Raw genomic sequence first — 20,917 nt, forward strand, 5'->3', positions numbered from 1 at the left:
TCTTGTAACCACTAATACCAGATTTTGACTAAACTGATATGATGCTTAGTCTGTTTCCTTTGGTAAAGCTAGTGCTTTAACTTTGAAAAATGCAAAAATGTAACTACTTCTTATTCTTATCTGTTTGTTTGAAAGTTATGCCGCTGTGTGATGAAGGGATGCACACCGATTCACAAGCCCCAACCTCTCTGATTACATCGTGTGGGGGACAACAAAATACATCGCTTAACCATCAGTTGCAAGCGCAGTGTCCATGCTCTTCACTCCCTCAGTAACTCACATATGACCGACCTATAATCTCAGTCTTTCCAAAGGCACCTGAAGGCAGCAATAGTCAGACTGTAATGATAAAGGCCTGCTGTCGAAGGGGTACTGTTAGACTGTCAAAGTTCCATGTTGATCTGTTTCTTCCCCAGGGTGTCTGGGTTCATACATGAACATGGAAAAAAATATGTTTGAAGCTTTTTTTAAAAAAAAAAAAAAAAAAAAAAAAGTGAAATTGAGTGGTCACACTAGCAAAATGATAAACCTTCTAATATATGAAAAATTTGTCAGATGTGCAGCTAGCAGTACTAGTTTCAGTCTGCATGGCCTTCAGCAAAGTACCGATTCCAAGTGTCTTCATGGCTTGCTCTGGTTGGTATAGCAGCAGCTGTATCAGTGGTGTTTTGAACGTGTCTTATCATGCATATTTATACACATTTATGACAAGGTGTGAAGTTCACTCTAGGATAAAGTGAACTTGCTCATGTTGCATCATAGACATAGACTTCATAGAAAGTGTTACCCAGTTATATTTCTGTTATGTTTATAGGATAAACTGGTGTTGAGTGAGTTTCTTAAAAAATGTAAGTTGGTTAATTATCTTTAAAACAGCTTTGATGCTTTAGTGGCATGGAAAACAATAATAAGACCACAGTAAATAATTTCACATCCTTTCTTCCCATAGACAGATTAGTTAAATCTGGGGTATTAAACATAAGATTTAACTTAACTGTGATTCACTTTTTTTTTTTTTTTTTTTTTTTTTTTATTACAGAGATTTGTTACAGAGAAACATGATACTACAGCATTCTTGTGATTATGGCTCCATTATCAACCTGCAACCTGCTCTCTTGCTAATCCCCTTTGTAGAAACTCTGTCATCATTACATCTACCATTATACAAGTGCAGTCAGATTACTGACAAGCACATCTTTAAATTTTACAGTTATTTCAGTTATCAATAGAGTACATACTGTGGCTTAAAATGCAGAGCTAACCTTCACCATTTTTTTGACGGCCAATATCCTCAACATGGAGATTCTGATGTGACATGTAGTATTTTGATGAGCAAGAAGCACAACAAAAAGTAGGCAGTGTATCTATGCCTGTGTCAACAGCACAGACCATTTATCTTATTTTACAATCCATTTATAAATTTCATTAATGGATGACATTGTTATGTAATCAAACTGGAGAGACAGATAAACAAAACTTACAGTGATTGGGGAAAAAGTAGTTTTAAAGGCATCAGGTAAGTATTGTAACATATATTATTACATATAATGTGTAAATAACTAAATAATCTCAATAAGCAGGATCCCTACTCTGCAATAGATTTAATTGCCTGCTTCAAAACATAGTAATTCAAGATAAAGAAAATTACAAGAAGGGAAAAGACCCAGACCTGCGTTGTATCAAACTAGTAAAAAATAGTGCACAGTTATGCAGAGACAAAATGTGCAAGTGTAACAGGGTCAATCGTGCAGCAGGCAAATATGTAACATTATGTACAGTAGTTATTGTTTGTTATAATTATTACTGTTATAATTACCCAAAATCTGTGTACTGTTTTTTTACATTTATTTTATTTTTATTCATTTAGTACCTGACAGGTTGGGCCTCCGAGTCAGTTCATAGGGACCGGAACATAAATTTGTGTCTGTACCCCCAACGTTCTTATATTGTGTGGCACCGCCCCTATATATTGTGTTTTTCGCGCCCTTACCGCCCCTTTTGTTATTGATCTCCATGGGAGAGGTAAGCGGTCTTGTAGCTAGGAAGTTTATGCGAGTTAGCATCATTTGATTGTGTTTATATGTTTAATAGCTAGCTGTGAGGTGCTTGCTATGTGTTTTAACATATTTATTAATCATTTAATTTTTAGGGGCGCAGTGTTTTGGGGGAGCTGACTGGAGGGAAATATTTTTTATATGCCTTTTGTCAGGTACGATATGTTCCATCCTTAATTTTGTGTCATTTTGCCTTTGCCCTTTTGTTATTGATCTCCATGGGAGAGGGGCGCAGTGTTTTGGGGGAGCTGACTGGAGGGAAATATTTTTTATATGCCTTTTGTCAGGTGTGAAATAAACGGAGACTGCCTCCAAAGGTGTAATCGTCTCAGACCCTTCCTACAACGCAGAGTCGCATCCAACCGGTTACACAAGTGCATTGTAATCCATATAATGTGTTAAAATGACCATGACCATGCTTTTTGCATTACTGTTGCCGAACAAGTTAACATGTCATCCCCCACCAGTGGTACAACACTGGGCCACAGCAAACAGTCCTACCAAATTTGGTGGGAATCTGAACATCTGTTTGAAAGTTTATGAACCGTTTTTCTATACACCATCCCCACTGGCACACATCCTTTTAGCCAAGGGCTTACCAAAATTAGGCACTTCCTCCTTGGCCCATAACCAGCCTTCCCACAAAATCTGGTGGGAGTCATTATGCCGCCGTGATGAAAGGACCAACTAATGGTTGAACAGATGTGCATCAAGTCATAGCCCCTCCCCACCCCCCACTCCAGTCTCATCACACACGTCTGTGCACACACATGTCCAAGACTATATCAACATCATAATCTTGCACACTTATTAAATCCAAAGTCTACGTTCTGTATTTTAGACTCTATAATGGGACCTTAATTGAGTTGTACAGGTGCAGTGAAGCGAGGGTGACAGTGGCACCCAGTTCCGGTCTAACGTGTTCTTCTGCAAGGCTGAAAGCAACAGTCTAAAGTGACGTGTGTGTAGAAGTGATACTGTTAGGACATGTTTCCCTGTGGCTGCTCGTAAAACCTCACAGTAAACATTACAGCGCACAGAAGATCCCTCCCATGACTTACAGTATGTTTACTGTCACTAAAGAATGATACAATACAGTATGACTGAGCCACTGAGCACACACTTAGACAAAAAGTGACTTTAAAAAAGAACAACTCTGAAATATGTTTATGTCAAAAGGCCATGCAAAAGTTATTTGATTTTGTGCTGTTTTGGACTGTTGTTGTGGTTTTACTCCAGCTTTATTTCTGGACTCATACTTCTCTATACTAGAGGTATGTGTAAATATAATACTGAATAATAAACTTTATTTGTGTACAGCACAAGTTTTCTACAGACAAAATATTGATGAAGTTTAAAATGCAAATAGTTTGCAGACTTCTTGATATATCATATGCTCTCTTTTGTACTGTCAGACATAAATAAATCATACATTCAGCAGTGTGAATCCAATCCATTTACAGAGCAATTGTAATTTTATAGTTTTTGGGGCACAACAGCAGGGCACTAGAGCCAAAATAGACTAGAATAATTTACAGTTTGTATCCTCCCATCTGCGGTGCATTACTATAACCCATAATTAAAACCAAGAAAGTCTCGCTCATTTTAGTTTTCCACTTAGTGCCTTTGAAGTAATCATTCACTGTTTTCACTGTAGTCCCTTGAACATGGAGGTTAACATGTCTAACACAGATGATATGCTACTGAACTTGCCATTCTGGATAAAAGAGCCTCTGAGAATGAAAGAAGACAGTCTGTGATGTAAGTGACACACATACTGATTGGCTAATAGAGGTAAGTCAAAATTTTGGACAACGCCAGGCAAGCACCAAGAACTGCCAAAAGGAGGAGCCCAGTGGTGACAGACGCATGGCCAAATTCTCGAGTGGATGTTCACAGGGTGTGAACAGGTCCAGACGTCAACAGTTCAGCAGCGTCTTGCACTCTTTAGCTTGTCAGACCTGTGTCTTCCACCTGAACACCACATGAGAGACATTTGTTTGCAAGAATATCGACTGATCGAGACTCAATGGGAAACAGGTGATGAGCTATGAGCACATGGGAGATACTCTGGGAGACTATGGGAGCAGAATTTTAATGTTGCTTTGGTTCAGTGGTTCCTCATTTGCCTGAGGTGAGGTGTCTGAATGGAGCCTTCCCTGTGAGTAAAATAATCTTTACATAGAGAGAAATGATCTACCGCCTCAGAGAAAGACAGAAGATCTTTGATCTTCATCTTCATCTTGTTTTTTAGACTTTGATTTGTGGCTGCATGCTCTTTTGTAACATCTAATTTCGTAGAATCACACTCAAGCCAACAACATGTCAGTAGAGCTGTAAAATATTGCAGACGATCTTTTACATTTAGTTTAAAAACAGCCAAGGCCCAGCCTTTTCCCTTGCTTTTCCATTGCTTTTCCATTCCATTGTAACACAGTGATGACCTTAAATGCTCTTTGTGGGAAGTTCAAGACACTGTATATTACAGTTCAGTTTGACTGCCACTGCACACACCCCACTTAATGTTTCTTTTCATCCAGGCTCAAACACAAGCAGTCCCTGTTTAATGGATACTATGCGGAGGCTCCTTTGTACAAAAGGAAATGTTTGGCAGGTTTGAATGGCCTGCTGCATTGGTCCCAGGATCACAGGTCAAGCAAAGCCACAGACCAAGAGGGGAGGACTGCTGATGTTATACTGAAGTGAGTACACCAGCATAACATAAGCTGTTTGAAGATGAATTATATGTCTGTAGTATATGAACTTCCTTAAACACCATGTTGCAACAATAAAGCTATATGTGAGTTTTTGACAACACAAAGAGGACAAAGTGTAAAAAAACTACTTCATATAACATATTCTCAGTGCTAACAATGTGTACACTGTCTCATACATGCACAAAATAAGATATAGATAGGCTAATAGGTTTGAAATCATTCTGTCATGTGTACGGGACACATAGCGGCCCTGGGTGTTGTATTGTGGCTGTCATTCCAAAACACTTTAAAGATGTTTTTGTGTTACAGAGCAACCTGTGGTCACACATGTCCACTTGCTGATTTTGTTAATGGAGAGCCAAAATATCCAAGTGGCACCAGAAGCTTCTCTGAGCAGATCTCCTGTTGGGCTGACACACAGTACTCTGTGAGGAAAGTGCTCAGTCATCTCAAGCTCAAACAAGCCATCGATGACACTTCCTTCCAGGAGTCGGTCAACAAGAAGTTTTTGGAATTCCATCGCGACATCACAGAGGAATGTGGAGCTGAAGATAAACAACACTCATGGGCTGTCATTGAGAAACATGACGAGATTCTCATGTATGGCCCGTACTATCCAAATTATAACAATGGAAAACACAGCGAAGACACCATCATTAAACAAACCCAGGAACTACTGGAGTCAGAGTCCGTCTCAGAGGACTGGACTGTGTACGTCTTCACCATGAACAGCCCTTGTTTGGCTAGAAACACTGATCCATGCATGCTAACCTTGGTTCAGAAGGCTGAGGAGTGGTGGAGGCTCTATGGAGTAAAGACTAATATTGGCTATGTGAAATGCTGGGGCTTCAAAGGAACCAAAGAAAACCTATTTCGGGATATTAACTATCGCCAGCTGGACTGTATCAGATCGAGTCCAGACTATGGAAGTTACATTAAAGCGGCTCAGGAAAGTCCTAAAGAGCTTACTCCTTTATGTAAGGATCTGTATTGTGCTGTCAAACAGCTGTTGCATGCAGGGCAAGTGGACTTCAGATTCCCTTTGGTAACCACAATGCAAGGGCAGGACTGGAGGAGCTGCTTCAAAAATATGCACAGCATTTTAGAATGTGAGCCAGAAGACAAGAGAGAAACCCTGACTCAAGACATAAACACCGCGATTGAAGCCGCCCAACTCCTGCTTTCAGAGGAACATGCAAGTGTTGAGGAATACTTGCAGAGAGGGAGGACGTTCGCTCTCGATGACTCTTTCAGCTCCCAGGCGTGTGACCAAACGAGACTCGCTTTTCAACAGTGCTGGATGGACATGGTGCAGGATAAATATGCAGAGTTCATCAGGGAAAAACTGACTGAAGACTTCAACCAACGCGCCGTGCAGCTTTTCATCAAAGACATTGCGAGGTTTACCAAAGAATACATACAAATAGGAAGGGTACAGCTTTCAGAAGCAGTTTCATAAGTTATACTTGCCCTATTACCCTGTCCACTGACAAGGTGATCAGGAACTGATCACCTTGAGCTAGGTGATATTATACCCCTGTGTGATGTGATAATGGATATCGGTTATATTTTGGATATTGTAATATTGTGATGAAGCAAAAATGTTGTCTTTTCCTAGTTGTAATACTTTGAAACCTTAAATTACAAGAAAATTACCACCAAAGTAGCATAATAACCTTCAATAATGGTTCAAAACAAAACAAAACAAATAAAGCAGATTAGAAAAGCAAAGGAGCAAAAGATAGATAGATAGATAGATATGTGCATATATATGTAAAGCAAAAGAAAATGTTATATTATGCACAGAATTTTTTAAATCTATATATCGACATATATCTATATCTATATATCTATATCTATATGTGTGTGTGTGTATGTCTCTGTGTGTGAGCGTGTGTGTGTTTACATACATACAAAATCTATATGTGCATATACATACATTAGATACATACACACATACATGCATACCTAAATTATGGGAAAATAACAAAAAAAAACTCCCCTGAAGAAATTAAAAAGAAATACATTACATAAAACCTTTCTAATAAAGGCCCTCCCACTGCACAGTTTCAAATGGCTGCATTATCCTAAACAAATGCAGTTCTCTGTACTGACTGTTCCGTCATACCCACATTGCAAATGATTTTTTTAATCATGAATCTGTTGTGTGTAAAGCACCACCAGCTGTCCTTACAATATCGTCACAGTATCAATATATTTGGTTAAAGATATTGTGTTATGTGTTATCACCCATATTGAATAAATCTGTGTCCAAACTTAAATGTGACACCAACCCAGAGCCCAGTGCTTTAGCATCATGTCTTTGTCTTTATTAGTTTCCTCAGTCGAGCTACAGGTGCACACAGAGGAAGGCATCAGGTAGTACAGTGTTAGTGCACACTGAGACTGTCCACATACACATGTCCATTTCTCACCGTGCCGCTGGTGTTTACTTACAGTATATCACAAAGGTGTATTAAACAATTATATTGGAGTGAAGTTTTTACATACATATTCATATATTTGTTATTTTGGTAGTCTGTGATCATGTGGCCATACCCCACATTTGCACATAGTTCTCTCATACTTGTCACAAGCAAATCAAAGCATTAAGTTTTGCTAAAGTTGAGCACACAGTCTTCATCAGTACTGCTTCATACCATACATGTACTGTATTATGGAACAGCCTCCAACTAATACATGAGAACAGAGCGTGGTTTTGGGTTGGACCTATAATAAATACAAGCCGTTTTAGCCTCGCCTCTTTGGAAAGGCCCAAAACATTAGTCAGAGAAGCTTTACCATGTACAAGTCAAATGGTCTCTTTCTTTCTTTCTTTTCTTTTTTTTTTTTTTTTTTTACAAAAAGTCAGGGAGGTGAATTCTCTGGATGCATACCTGCACTTGTTAGCACAGGGCAGGGAGATATGTGCAGGTAATTGCATCAGCATCACATTTATCTTGTGCAACTTACTAGCTGTATAGGTAGTTTATCATAATTATGTGTCAGTCAAAGAGATGTCAGTACTGAAATATATTTGCTATACTGTAAATCAAAAGGAAAATAGCTTACAGTATACAGGCACAGTAAGGGTAATAGGCCACCAGGGAACTGTACCTGTGCACTGAGTCATATATATCAGTCATGTACATCTATATATCTATATCTATATCTATATAACTGTCAATCTATCTATCGAAATAGGTATAGATACAGATATAGATATATATTTTATCTATACGCCATGTCATAGCTAGTCTTAGGAGTGATGGATATCGAGTAATTCTCTCCACTTACTAGAAGTGCTCCTGCTTAGCTTATCTTGCACTTATGGATATCAAAAATTTTATCAAAAATTTTCAAACATCCATGATATTGGACTGGCAAATCTGAATGATGAGAACTACTTAAAGCGCTAGCTTCAAGATAAAGGCCTCCTGTGATTCTCTACATCCCATGGTGCTCATTTCTTTGGCTAACTGTAAATAAGGACATGCAAATGATTCAAAACAAAAGACAATACTAGTGAATTAGCAAAGCAGAACCTGGCTCACGGAAATCAAATCTGTTTTTTAGTCATTGGGTTATGGCACAGTATCTCTCCAGCACCTTAAGTCCCTGCAGTGGCATGGCAGAATGGACAAGAGAACCCACAGGTTCCTCTTTCCTGGTGTAATTTCTGATCGAATCACAGTGTTGCTAATGAATCATTCTGAAACATGAACTTCATTCAGTCCATGATTGCTATGATTTTTCATATTAGCTGATCTTCAAACCTGTGTGGCACTGTTAAGGGTCTCCAGTTCTGTGCTGGCTTCCACATTTTCATCCCAGACCTGTGAAATGTAAGGCACTATGCTGTGCATATAAGTGGCTTTGGTTATAATCTCACAGCCAGAGCAGGGGGGGGGCTTTCGGGATGACCTCGTCTCTCAGGAGAGTTTTATGCCTATGTATAGCTGGAGGTGAGATGTCGGGTTATAGGTTTTCTAGGCCAGGATTAGGTTGTTCCAGGGCTCAGATTTAGAGCTGGACGAGCCGCTGTGGCTGTGGCTGCCAGGGGACATCTTGAGAGGAATGGCGCCTCCTTGAGCTGCCATGTAGGCTGGCAAGGCTGAAATCTGGAGAGACAGACAACAGGACTGTCAGTATGTCACCAAGGTTTGATCTGTCTCTCTTGTTAGTACATGTGGGCATGCTGGGTGAAGTTTACTTAACCTACATTACATGATCTCTGGGTTCTGAAGTTGATTTGTTTTATCAACATTTACCTCTCACTGACATTTGAAAATGCACTATGCAAAGTTGCTAGTTCAACTATAGAGTTGTCTGACTCACGTTTGTTAGTTAGTTAGCTGAATAGTTTAATAGATAGTTCATTTTAGATATGCTCATTTTTTGTGAAGTTCTGTGAAATGCATCCATGGTATAAATACATAAACCTGAATGTTAATGCTCTTAAGTCTATGTATGAGTGAAAGTGTGTGCACACCGGCCCCTGGGGGATAGAGTTATTCAGTCAATACTGATGTCTGGGGGTAACAAAAAAAAAAAAAAAAAAAAAAAACTTCCAATAAGTAAATATTTTTTGCTTTTTTTACAGGCTTGATATTTAACATTAACTTGTGAGCACAACTTGTGCAGCACCATCTGCTCAGCTGTGCTATGGTACCCTCCCAAGTCACTATACACTATTACTGTTATCAACGGAGTCTGCTGGACAAACAATTTAACTGCAGCCATGACCATCACATTAGCGGGTTTGTCATTGCTGTGCGGCCAGCAATGGCCGGAAAAAATTCAAACTTTGAAGCTACTTAAAGGGATACTTCACCCATTTTGAAAGATGTATTATTATTTCACCTCCCCCCCCGCTGTTATGCAGGACTGTTCAACATATACTCCATTTAGGGCTGGACATATTCTGCTATACACCATCAAACTGTGTTTATTTAACAGTTTGAGTGGATTAAGGGGTTATTTTAAGGAGCGGAGAGCTGGGAAGAGTGGTCCACCTCAATGGCAGGAGGCTAACAGTTAGCATTTGGAGCATCCAGCCAGTATCCAGCACTCAGTAACAATGAGAGGAAGATAGTTACGGAAGATGTGAAATAATCTAAAATTTTTCTAAACAGGTGAAATATCCTTTTAACGGAAAATGTAAGTTTTTACTGAAATATGTACTGTCTCTATTGCATATAACCCAACACTCAAATACTGATATATCAGTAAAGAGCAAGTATTGGTGTATAAAACCAGGCAGGGTACAGTATACGTCAACCAGGCTCTACTGTGCTAGAGCATGTGTGTGAAGTGTGTTTCGGTCTACCTGTGCGTGTGTGCTGTGGTGTGTGTACAGGCTGGTCGTGTCTGGCTCTGTCTTTATCTGGCGGGGCTCCTCTGAGGTGGGGGGGGCACGAGGAGTGCTGTTTGGTGTGGTGGGAGTCCCCTCACCACCGGGAGGCCCTGAGGTGCACAGAGGTGGGATTACTACACTGTCATATACATATACACAGAGGCAGACATAAGCCTGCTCACATAGACTCACACACACATTAAAATACAGTGCAATGCTGGCTAATGCAATACCTATTACTCATTTGATTTTCCCACACACCAGTGCATACATAAACATAACTGACCAGTTTGGGACTTGTTGAGGTTCTTAGGTTTACGTTTGCGGGTCTGGATCCCTTCCTTCTTCATAGCCAGGGGTCGTGGGACCTGTTGGGATGCAGAGACAAAAACTCAATAGGGAAATTGCTGCATTTTGAACCTGACTGATACTGGAGTTCCGGGGCTGATATCAACACTGATATTTGGGGCCAAAGAAAAAATTCAAATAACGATATCATAGTCAATATTTTTTGGACATAAAAACACATATTTGTAGCAAGGAATCATCCAATCTGGCAATCAAAAAGTTGTAACAAGGGTATGTACTGGAGGATTCATATTTTATAGCTGAACAAAAAAAATCTTAACACCATCTTCTAACCCACCACCTTTAAAGCCCAAACTCTCAGCCAGGCTTTGACATGTTTATATTTAAAGTTCAAGGAAATCCACTGTTGAAAAGATATTTTCTTCATAACAAATAAATAAATGTTTTCACAGTCAATGAGAGACTGTGTTAAATAATACTGACCAAAATAATCGGGATTGTAATTTTTTCCATGATCGAGCAGCTGTATTATAGAGAGTCTGGACAGCATGTCTGTGCAGTGGGCCAGTCTGGAGCAAAGTCCAGGACCACTTTTTTGTCTCAGTGTGTCCCTGTCGACAAACATACTCAGTACTAAATTTCCCCTCAGGAATCAATAAAGTTTTTCTGATTGTGATTGTGATGCTAATAAATCTGTGATCAGCCAATTTAATGCTTGAGCTGTAGTTGCAATCTTGGTGACTCAAAATGTTGAGGAGGCTTCAGTGCAATGCAGGAAGGTACTCTGTGCTGAGTGCTGCACAAACATTTATAGGCATTAAGAAGCGGAATGCATTCAGTTAGGACGTGGCAATATCATTTTTTCACTACTGATCATAGTTTTGATGCTCTATGCATCAGCCTCCCCTGGTTGCATGGCCATATGATCACTGGCCTGGAAAAAAATTGTTTTCCAGGATATAAATCTGTCTGATCTCTACACCTACACCCAGAAAAATAATTCTAACATGGTTCTTGAAAAGACTGTGTGGTTCTACAAAGAACCATCAGCTACTAAAGAGTATTTTTCTGTGTGTATGTTGAGGCATTTGGAAAGTACAGCACCAGACAAAAGTTTGGTGCACGCCTTCTCATTCAATGGTTTTTCTTTATTTTGATTATTAAAACGTATTATGGTTTGTTTAACACTTATTGTTTTCTACATAATCCAATATGTGTTCTTTCATAGTGTTGATGTCATCAGTATTCATCTACAGTACAATGAAGAAAATAATAAAAGAAAAACCACTGAATGGAGGGTTGTGTCCAAACTTTTGACTGGTACTGTATTTCCCAGATTACTGATAAAAAAAAAAAAATGTTTAAGTAAAAATATGACTTAACCAGTGATTTAAGATTTCATCAGGACCAATCATACTTCCTGTCTCTTACCCCATGGAGTTTCATGTAGAGGCCACAGGCGTTGCACACAGGCTCTCCCTCAGCGTTTCGTCGCCACAGGGTGGTGGTGGTGGTGTGACAGTTGGTGCAGGACAGGCCCACCCTTCTTGATGCTGACTACAGGACATGGAATATACAGCATGTCAATGTAGGAGCCACAAGCCACCATTTTTAAAATAATATTGGCTTTCATCCACAAAAAATAGCACAAAAACCCCAACTGCCCTCAACTTTGATTAACATTAAAATCTCTGAATCATAATACAAATACAGCACAAAGTAGTCACTGATATTACTCATATTACCTCACTATGCAACAGATATATAATACAGGAGGTCAGGGGAGGTAGTGTGTGTTGTGCTGTCACCTACCAGTCGCCTTTGAGGCTTGATGAGAGGTCTGTTGATGCCGTTCATCTTGTGGTACAGCCCACAGGCATTACAAAGGTAGTGGCCCGTACCATCCCGCCTCCACAGGGGGGTCGACATCGCCCCACAGTTCACACACTCTCGCCCCTCAGCAAAGTCATCAAAGAGGTCTAAGTGGAGGATAAGAAAGAGCGAGAGAAAGACTTAAACTTAAACCTCCAAATTCAGAAATCATCTTAATTGTGTCAGGTGAAAACTTTGTAATTGCCGTTTTGATGATTTTTTGTGTTTAAGCTTCAACTGGAGGATTAAATGCTCCTCTGTGGGATGAAGCAACATACATTAAACAACACAGGTCAACAGGCTATTTTGAGTACTTTCTGAAAAGCCAATGTTCTGCAGATATATAGTGGTTAATTTGACAAGAATTTGTAAATCTCTGAGCTTATATCAAGTTGTAAGTCACAAATATGTACTCTGAATTGACTCTGACACATTTGAAACTGTTATTTAGCCCAGGATCAAGTCAAAGCACAGGACTAAACTGGCACTGGTAGACTACTAAAACATTCTGCTTGAGCAGGTGTATCAGTAGCTTTAATGGCCCATGGGCCATTTACTACAATTTACCCACATTTTTAAAGTGCAACTGAAGAGTTACACAACATCAAATTTTTAAATTTAAATTTTGGGTTGAAAGACCTCAACACACTTGTTAGCTGCTTCTGCAGCTAACAAATTTGCTCATAAACCACAGCACTGATAATTGTCTGTGTAAAGCAAATGTTTCCTCAAGGATTATTTTCAGGTGGAGGGACTATTTCACTCCACCTGAAAATAATCCTTGGGGAAACATTTGCCACCCAATTTCAAGTCAAACACAACAGTGCTGATGCTTTTAGGAAAATTAATGTGGACGACGTCATTACAGTGATTTAATACTGGTGTGAAGAAAGTCTGAAGTCTCTGAAAGTTCATTTTCATATCGTAGTGGAATGAATGGAACCAGCGACTGGATAAAAGGGAGGAAAAATGATATTGGAGTTCTAAAGTACGACTGCTTGCTTTGGGAATGGATTAGCAGAAATTTTAATTTTATACAATTTGCTGTTATGGTAAACATACATATCACTGATATGGGCCTGAAACTTTGCTGAAATAGTTTTTAAAACCAGTATGAAAATAGAGCCAAAGTAGTTCATTAACCACAAAATATTCCTGAACAACCTTTTACATGTAGGCTGTTCCATGTATTTCTAAAAGGATGAGAAGACAGGGTTCAAACTAAATTCTTTTCGATGAAAAAAACCTACAAATTATAAAACACAGTGCACAAATATAAAGCCACATTACTCTCTCATCCTTGCAGACTGACTGTTTGCTTGACTCCACAATTGGCAGGTTTATAAGTGTTCATGACAAGCTCCAAAATCTGTGCTCTGTAATCAATGTGATTTAAAATGTAATGAAGGGCCAAGCGTCAGCAGTATAGCACTTGTAAAGGTCAAATTACTAATTTAAAAAAAAGCACACAAAACATTCTCAAATGTAATGAGTTACTTGTGCCCTTGCAGACTGTTCTGTACTGTGCTTCTCAGTATTTCTTAGTGAGATTAACCTCCAGCTTTAACAAACATTTCTAAATTTGCCATGGCACTGCTGAGCCCTGCCAGCGTGGCCATCTGCTGCAGTGGCATCTCTGAACCAGCAGAGGGTGCAAATGACCCTGTGAGGCCCAGAGCAGCCCACACAACAACAGCAGCCTGGAATCCCTCCTTATCTCCCAGCTCGCCCCAAGATAAAGAGCCAGGCTGGAAATAGAGACAAATAGACCTCCATCATATTCAAATGGAGAATCTGTGTCTATCACCCCCTCACCCCCCGCTCTCTCTCTCTCTCTCTCTCCCCCCTCTCTCAGACAGTATGACATCTGATGAATGCATTGTAATTTTTGCTCTCCTTCCTCTGGCACATAAAGCAGATTATCTCCCAAGAACCACTTTAGCCATTAATGGGAAGAAGACTTCAGTCTGTGGAAAGGAACACTTGGCTGTTGCTCCACCAAGCAGCACATTTCAAAAAGACATATGGATTTAGCCTATCAGTGAAAATATGCCTCTGTTAAACTGCTTAGAGCAACAACGAAGAACGCATACAGCAAAAGGCACAATAATTTAATTTAATGCGTTCAGTGTATAATCATGTTGAAAATAGCAGGAATGGCTGTGGTAAAGTGTTTTTTTTTTGTTTTTTTTTAATTGCAAGGGTCCCACACATTCACATCACATTGTGTTTCTGACCTCAGTGCTGCACAATTTCACTCTCTTTCAAATGCAACAAATCTGGCCTCCACATTTCTGTCCTCTCCTCACACCAGACACTGGTGCAGTTTGAAATGTGGATACATGTGCAGGCTTTGTCCAAGGCTGGGATCCAAACGGCGACGACGTGCACGGCAGGGCTAAGCTAACCTTGAGCTGAGCAGCGGGGTAGCCAACACAACCCAGAAACACGAGACAATACACCAAAGAAAGGCTGGGGCGTCTCTGTCTGTCTGAAGGGGGGTATATATATCATGTGCTGTATACATGTCAGACTGTGCCTTTATCTTTGTAAGGTACAGTTTAGAAACACTGACATCAGTGCTTACAGTCTGCAAGGCCAAGGGGGAAAACTGCTTAGAAGTGTCATTCATTTAGTGGTGTGACATATATGAAGATGGCACAAAAAACAATGATCGCATTCTTCTACTGGAATCTGCCCAGTGTAAATGATATATTTGAAATGTTACAATCTACAGTATGCAGTTACTGAGGTAATCTAGCAATATAATTCATTTGTTGCACTTACTACTCCATCTAAATGACCGATGGATACCGCCAAGCCAGGTGCTATCTGATTTCAATTCTTTAAATGTGATATATGTCAGCATAGAATTATCAAAATAATGAATTCACTGGTATCTTTGATTTTCTCGACAGTAGTTGAGGCAGGCAGAGGCATCTGTTCCTTTTATGAGAGAGAATGAGACACATTTAACTCTCATTCCACTCGTTTCCTTGCAGGTTCATATATCAGTGCCGTGCAGATACCAGGTTTTAAAAACAGTTTTTTTTCCCCCCTTCTCTCTTTCTTTTCTGCTATCTCTTTCTTGGAAACGATAATGTTTTCAAAAATTATTGTTAAAACAGCTCTTAGGTGGACGCAGTACGGCTCATCTGTTTACACAAAGGGAACATTTTTCTAATTTGTCTGAGATAAAATGTAAGACAGGCTGATAAAGATAGGGAAGGAGGGGAAAGGCTAAACTTTTGATGCATAAGTTCTCTGTCTTTTTGTTTTTTAACTCATACATTTTTAACATCTCAGGTATGCAGCTTTTTAAACCTCAGAGCACATGTTAAAAAAGAAAAGAAAATAAATGAAAGAATACAAGTATTAGCTAAATGTGAATTATGAAAATGTTGTGAGATGGTTGTTTGTTGACACTTAGAGCCAGTGGAAGCAAATTTTCCATCTTTAAAATAATCTAGAGCTCTGCACAGGTGATGAGTCAAGTTGAAAATGTTACAATAAAGTGGTATCGTTTTGGCATCGTCAGTGAATCATTTTTATGATTTCCCTACTGTAAAAGAGAGCCGCTTGTCATGCAAAACATCACTGATCATGCTTTGAAAGACTGGATAATTGGACATTGTCTTCTTTCACATTCTCAGAGGGAGTTTCCCTTCTCACAGTATCCAGCGGCAGAACAATAGTGACTTTCACTCTGTGGCTGAGTGCCACTTAATCAAACACTGAGATTTAATTTCACTGTAAAACAATGTGATGAAGCCGCACTGAAGCATTTCCCCTCATACAAAAGCTGTGAGTGGATGGCCTCTTTAACTTTAACTTAACTGGCCATGATCAGACGATGAGGACAGATTAAATCAATGCTCTTATCTAGGACACTGTTCTGAGGCTGATTTTGTCTTCTTTTTTCATCGGGGGGTCATCCTTGTAGATGTTGCAGCTATTGTTTAAACAACAGACACATAAACTACTATGCAGCACGCCAAATCACATGTCTGGTTAAATGTCTGATATGAGGTGGAAATAATCAATTGTTAATCAACCGTTAGTATGATAAACCTCAGTCACTCACACAAACCAGCTAATGTGTCTGGGAATGATCCGATTGGGTTAGAAGGCGTATTATTGCTGAAACTGATAATGGAGAACTGGAGTCAAGCACGGAAAACGCTGACATGTAGTGAAGTCTGTGAGAGACAAGATGTAGCCATCTAAAAAAAACTGACACCCAAGCAAAATCAATGTGTTGTGAAATCTCTGGGATCCTATATGGTGGTATTGATTGCAGGGTGTCCAGAGTACACTGCAACCTGCAGCCACATGGCCTCCTCCACAGTCAGCCAGTCAGACACATCAGAGCCACAGCTCAAACTGAGTTCTATGTTGATTCTTTGGCTTAATGTGGGTGTGTTTTTACCCAGATTTATGACCAAATGGTAAAGCTACCAGTTTCTGGAGGGAAAAATGCAAAACATATCCAGTATCTTGACTAATAAAATAAAAGAAACGACTCCTCGATGAGCTAGGGACTATCATACTGCCAGGGTGAGATTCCTCCTATGACTCCAATCTGTTTATTGACCTGTTTTATTGTGCTGCCGTCAGATCCATGTCTACAGTTAAATAAATACAGTTGGTCAACCATAACTCCCATTTATTATACATCCACCTATACTCAGATAACAACACATGAATGGTCTCAAAAGTGACCTCCCCCAAAGTTTTATGTGAGCTATAAAAATGACCAAAACATAAACTACTTTATGTGTATTCTGTGTGTGTGCTATATGGTTGCAAAGCATGCTGGTATTTCTTACTCCACTGGGATGATTTGAGATTGTCAAAAAATATCTCCAAAACACATTTTGAAGATGTAGCCATCTAAAAAAAAAACACACTGAAGAAGCCCACAGTTCAATTCATTTGAACTGTGGGCTGAACACACTGAAGAAGCCCACAGTTCAATTCATTTTCATTGCACTCAGAATATTTATGTCTCCAGTCTATATTACTGATTGCTTTAAATTCAGTTTTAGCCGAAGGAAATTTATCTTGCAAAACAGCCAAAGTTGTATGGCCTGAAATACAATTCACTTTTATTCCATTTAATAAGGTTATTTTAAAATGTAAAATAAAATGTATGTGTGTGAGCTCCTGGATGCTTCTGATTGTTGTGTGAATCAGACACCAAAATTCACTTGGGCCAAATTCCACTGCTGCAAAATGTCAAATGATCCCAGACAGCAGCCACTGTAATATTACAGTAAAGACCAGCAGCGTCACTCACTTCATAATGAGCTTAACGCACCTCTAGGTGAAGGCAGACCATTAGGCCCAGGCTGTTATGCCTATGGGAATTTATTTATTTATTTATTCATTTATTTAGATTTAGATGTAGATTAGCCTCTAGCTTTACTAGATATTTTACTAGATTACCGGGCTGTAGCTGTTGTTCGTAGGGCCCGGGGATTAAATAAAATGGCAAAAACCCACTAAAACCGCATGTTTCGTTTCAATCCGACAAAATTTTTGCGAAGTAAAAAATTATGAAAAATGCTGCTTGCCATTTTTCTGAGCTGAAATGGCTTCACTGCACAAATTAATTAATCTCAAATTAGCCCCCTGCCGTCTCAGGCCTACCATTATTTTAGAAAAGGGTTTTTGCTTATTTATGGTTGATTAAATCGTACACTTACCCGTTCACCCGCTGTTTTATCTATTCTTTCCTTACAAAACATTTCAAGATTATGCGATTGGTCTTGGTAGGAAGATGGGCATTTTTCGTGTGTGATCTCGGTAAATAGGCTATTATTATTATTGTTTTACAGTTGCAGTGTTGGGACTGCTGGGAGTGAAACAAACAAACAAACAAATAAGCAAATAAATAAATAAATAAAAAGAAAAAAATAGGCTGCCTCACTGAGTCTATAGCTACCATTTGATCAGTTTTGCCTCTTGTAGGACTGCAGGCGAGATTTGTGTCAAAATATGATGTTCAATAATTAAAATTAATTTTAAAAAACTAATTAAAAACAAATTCCTCGTCCATGCATAATACAGACTTTAATGTGGCTAAACCTAAAAGTGCCCATCGTTCAGGTGATGTATTCTTTAATTTCACAACCATGTTAAGCGATAATTGTATCTAGGCTATATGAGAATAAACCCTCATAATAAACATAGGCTAAAAACACAACCCTCTATTATACCAAGCAGGCCCCTGTTTTTATTCTCCCACAAGCTGCTTGAGCTCAGATGATGCAGTCACAACTTGATGACAGAATTTCAAAGAGCCCAAACACTTTTGGACGCATTTTACTCTGTGCCAACACAATTTTTTGCACTACCCCACAGTTAAAAATGTAGCCTACTTTCATCTGCTTATCTTTACTTCTCTGGCTCACCTATGTTTGGGTGCCGTGTGGTGCCTGGAGGCGCCCCTGCTTGCAGACCGTGCAGGACGGGGCTGTCGAAGGCGGACGCCGGCCATGTCCCGCCCACGTTCGGGCTCATGTAGGCCGTGTAGGGGCTGTGATAGGAGCCGCTCAGGCCCCGGGCTCCGTAGTGCTCCCTCCCGTTGGCGGAGATGTTGAGTGGGCTGGAGTAGGAGGCCGCCGTCTCCCTGGCCGTGGCCACGCCGGATGATAGGGGCGGGCTGGTGGAGAAGGTGAATCGGGGAGACACCGGGGAGTGGTTGTACGAAGGGACCGACTCGGCGCCCGGCTGAGCCCAGGCAGAGTGGCTCGACACGGGGCTGCTTTGCTGCGATGCACCGGGCGTCTGGAGGTAAGGCAGCGCCGGGATCATGGGGGTGACGACCCGGGTGGTGGGCACGTAAACCGGAGAGGTGCCCGCCGAGGCATTGTGCAGAAATCCGGCCTCATAGGAAGGGGGTCCGTGGTTGGTAGTCATTATGCCCTGGTACATATCCTCTCCTGGAGGGTGGACATCCGCGTTGATAGGAAAGATAATCACGAAGAACGTACGCCGGGGTTTTCTGTGAATTAATCCAAACCGAAAGTCTGCCCTGTCCTCACTGACCCGAGATCTGCCTTTTAATAATGCCAAACCATTCTGCAACATACAGTGTTCACAGGATAAAACCGAGAGGTGACATTAGAAAGAGAGGAGGAGGAGGAGTGGTGAGCGAGGGGAGAGACTTTTTTACCTTGTGATCTAGATGCCTGTTCTGATATCTCTCTCTCTCTCTCTCTCTCTCTCTCTCTCTCTCTCTCTCTCTCTCTCTCTCTCTCTCTCTCTCTCTGTACAAACAGTGGCACTGAGTTCGTTTCTCTCATAGTTTCCCCCCACAAAACAATTTCCTAGGTTATAGGCCTGTTAGACACCACTTACCGCTCTAATACAATGTTAGGACTTAGGCTAAGCCTCAAGGAAAAGAACGCCTTATTCGTTAAATTATAATTTTCTAAAACACGTCATACAGACTTTATGGCCAAGTTCTTATACTTAAACCTATAGATACATTTATAGATAACGTATTTCACCAATGGTTGTATTTAAATTCATTTAGAAAATAATGTAGCCTAACGCTTAAATATTGGACATTTAGAGGTTCAATCAAAAGCAATTTTCCCCTTTTCGAAGATCATGTGAAGATACAATGAACAGCCTGCATTAATTGTTTTAGAGGAGTTATAAGCTATCAGGTTATTAAAATAAATAAATAAATAAATAAAAATCATCTGTTCTCCTCCGTACATGCCAAGTTTATTCAGAACGCAATGGCCGATCAGTTTTTATTCATCATGCATAACTTATAAAACTTCTACGAATATTAGCGGATTTTTTAAAATATCATTTATAGCATAGGCTATTTAGCTGTGCATGCTCAAGTCTCTCAAAAAGTCCTTCATTCATTATTCATGTCACCCCTCATCCGCGAGTTCCCTCAACAAATGTCGAATTATTTGGCCTTTTGCAGCAAAACCACCAAAGTCGGACTAGTAAAAAAAAAAAAAGATGAACCCCGACTAATCAAATATCAATGTCCTCCTGTTAGTCACTATAGTGAGTTCAGCCTGTTGAGTCCGTCAATCTTGTCCGCTGTACCCTGCTTTTACAGTGTAGCCAACTTAATATTTAATATAGCCTAATTGTACTTTATTTTGTTTTGTTTTAGGGTGTTTTAGGGTTTGTGAGTAAAAATTTTTCCCTAAAGCCTCAGCGTAGGCTACATCAAAAAATGTAGGCCTTTTATAGCCTAATATTCATTAATTTATGTATTTATTTATATATTTATTTATTTAGGCCATGCAATACGTTTTTTTTTTTTTTTTAATGAATAAATAACCTAAATTATAACGGGCCTACAAACTCATTCCACACATGGAGAAAACCTGGACCAGCGCAATTAGTGATGCAACTTCCCGAACGAAAATGAAACTCTAATCCTAAAATTAGTTTTGGGAGAATGCTCAAACACTACACATAATGTTGTTATTCATAACGTCAATGATAGAAATAAAGGAAATGTGAAGTGAAATATGTCTGAGCGGTTGCGATTATATATATTATATCTTCTCAAGGCTGTGTAGGCCTATGACCAACATCATGTAGGCCTTTTTTTTTTTTTTTTC

General features: G+C 39.7%; 2 protein-coding genes across 2 annotated transcripts; one reads left to right on the plus strand and one right to left on the minus strand.

Annotated features, from left to right (window-relative positions):
• Positions 1–4,035: 4,035 nt before the first annotated feature.
• Positions 4,036–6,230, plus strand: LOC115355899 (uncharacterized). The gene is made up of 3 exons (XM_030046822.1): positions 4,036–4,094; positions 4,595–4,756; positions 5,081–6,230. The coding sequence occupies exons 1-3, from the start codon at positions 4,084–4,086 to the stop codon at positions 6,228–6,230; spliced, it is 1,323 nt and encodes a 440-aa protein (XP_029902682.1). The 5' UTR covers positions 4,036–4,083.
• A 1,373-nt stretch (positions 6,231–7,603) lies between these two features.
• gata4 (GATA binding protein 4) lies at positions 7,604–19,377 on the minus strand. The gene is made up of 6 exons (XM_030047256.1): positions 18,725–19,377; positions 12,249–12,415; positions 11,868–11,993; positions 10,414–10,495; positions 10,101–10,237; positions 7,604–8,892 (listed from the first exon to the last, which is right to left on the minus strand). Exons 1-6 carry the CDS (start codon positions 19,245–19,247, stop codon positions 8,761–8,763), a joined length of 1,167 nt encoding a protein of 388 aa, XP_029903116.1. The 5' UTR covers positions 19,248–19,377; the 3' UTR covers positions 7,604–8,760.
• Between the last annotated feature and the right edge of the window lie 1,540 nt (positions 19,378–20,917).

This window comes from Myripristis murdjan, chromosome 24, assembly GCF_902150065.1.
Source record: "Myripristis murdjan chromosome 24, fMyrMur1.1, whole genome shotgun sequence".
In the NCBI taxonomy this organism is placed as follows: Eukaryota; Metazoa; Chordata; class Actinopteri; order Holocentriformes; family Holocentridae; genus Myripristis; species Myripristis murdjan.

Excerpts from the sequence above, each read along its gene's own strand:
- gata4 (XM_030047256.1), bottom strand. The coding sequence starts at position 19,247 with ATGTACCAGGGCATAATGACTACCAACCACGGACCCCCTTCCTATGAG. Across the intron at positions 10,496-11,867 it reads TCTACATGAAACTCCATGGG|GTCCCACGACCCCTGGCTAT; the intron begins GTAAGAGACAGG and ends GCATCCCAACAG. Across the intron at positions 10,238-10,413 it reads CCTCAACAAGTCCCAAACTG|GGCCTCCCGGTGGTGAGGGG; the intron begins GTCAGTTATGTT and ends TGTGCACCTCAG.
- LOC115355899 (XM_030046822.1), top strand. Across the intron at positions 4,757-5,080 it reads ACTGCTGATGTTATACTGAA|AGCAACCTGTGGTCACACAT; the intron begins GTGAGTACACCA and ends TTTGTGTTACAG.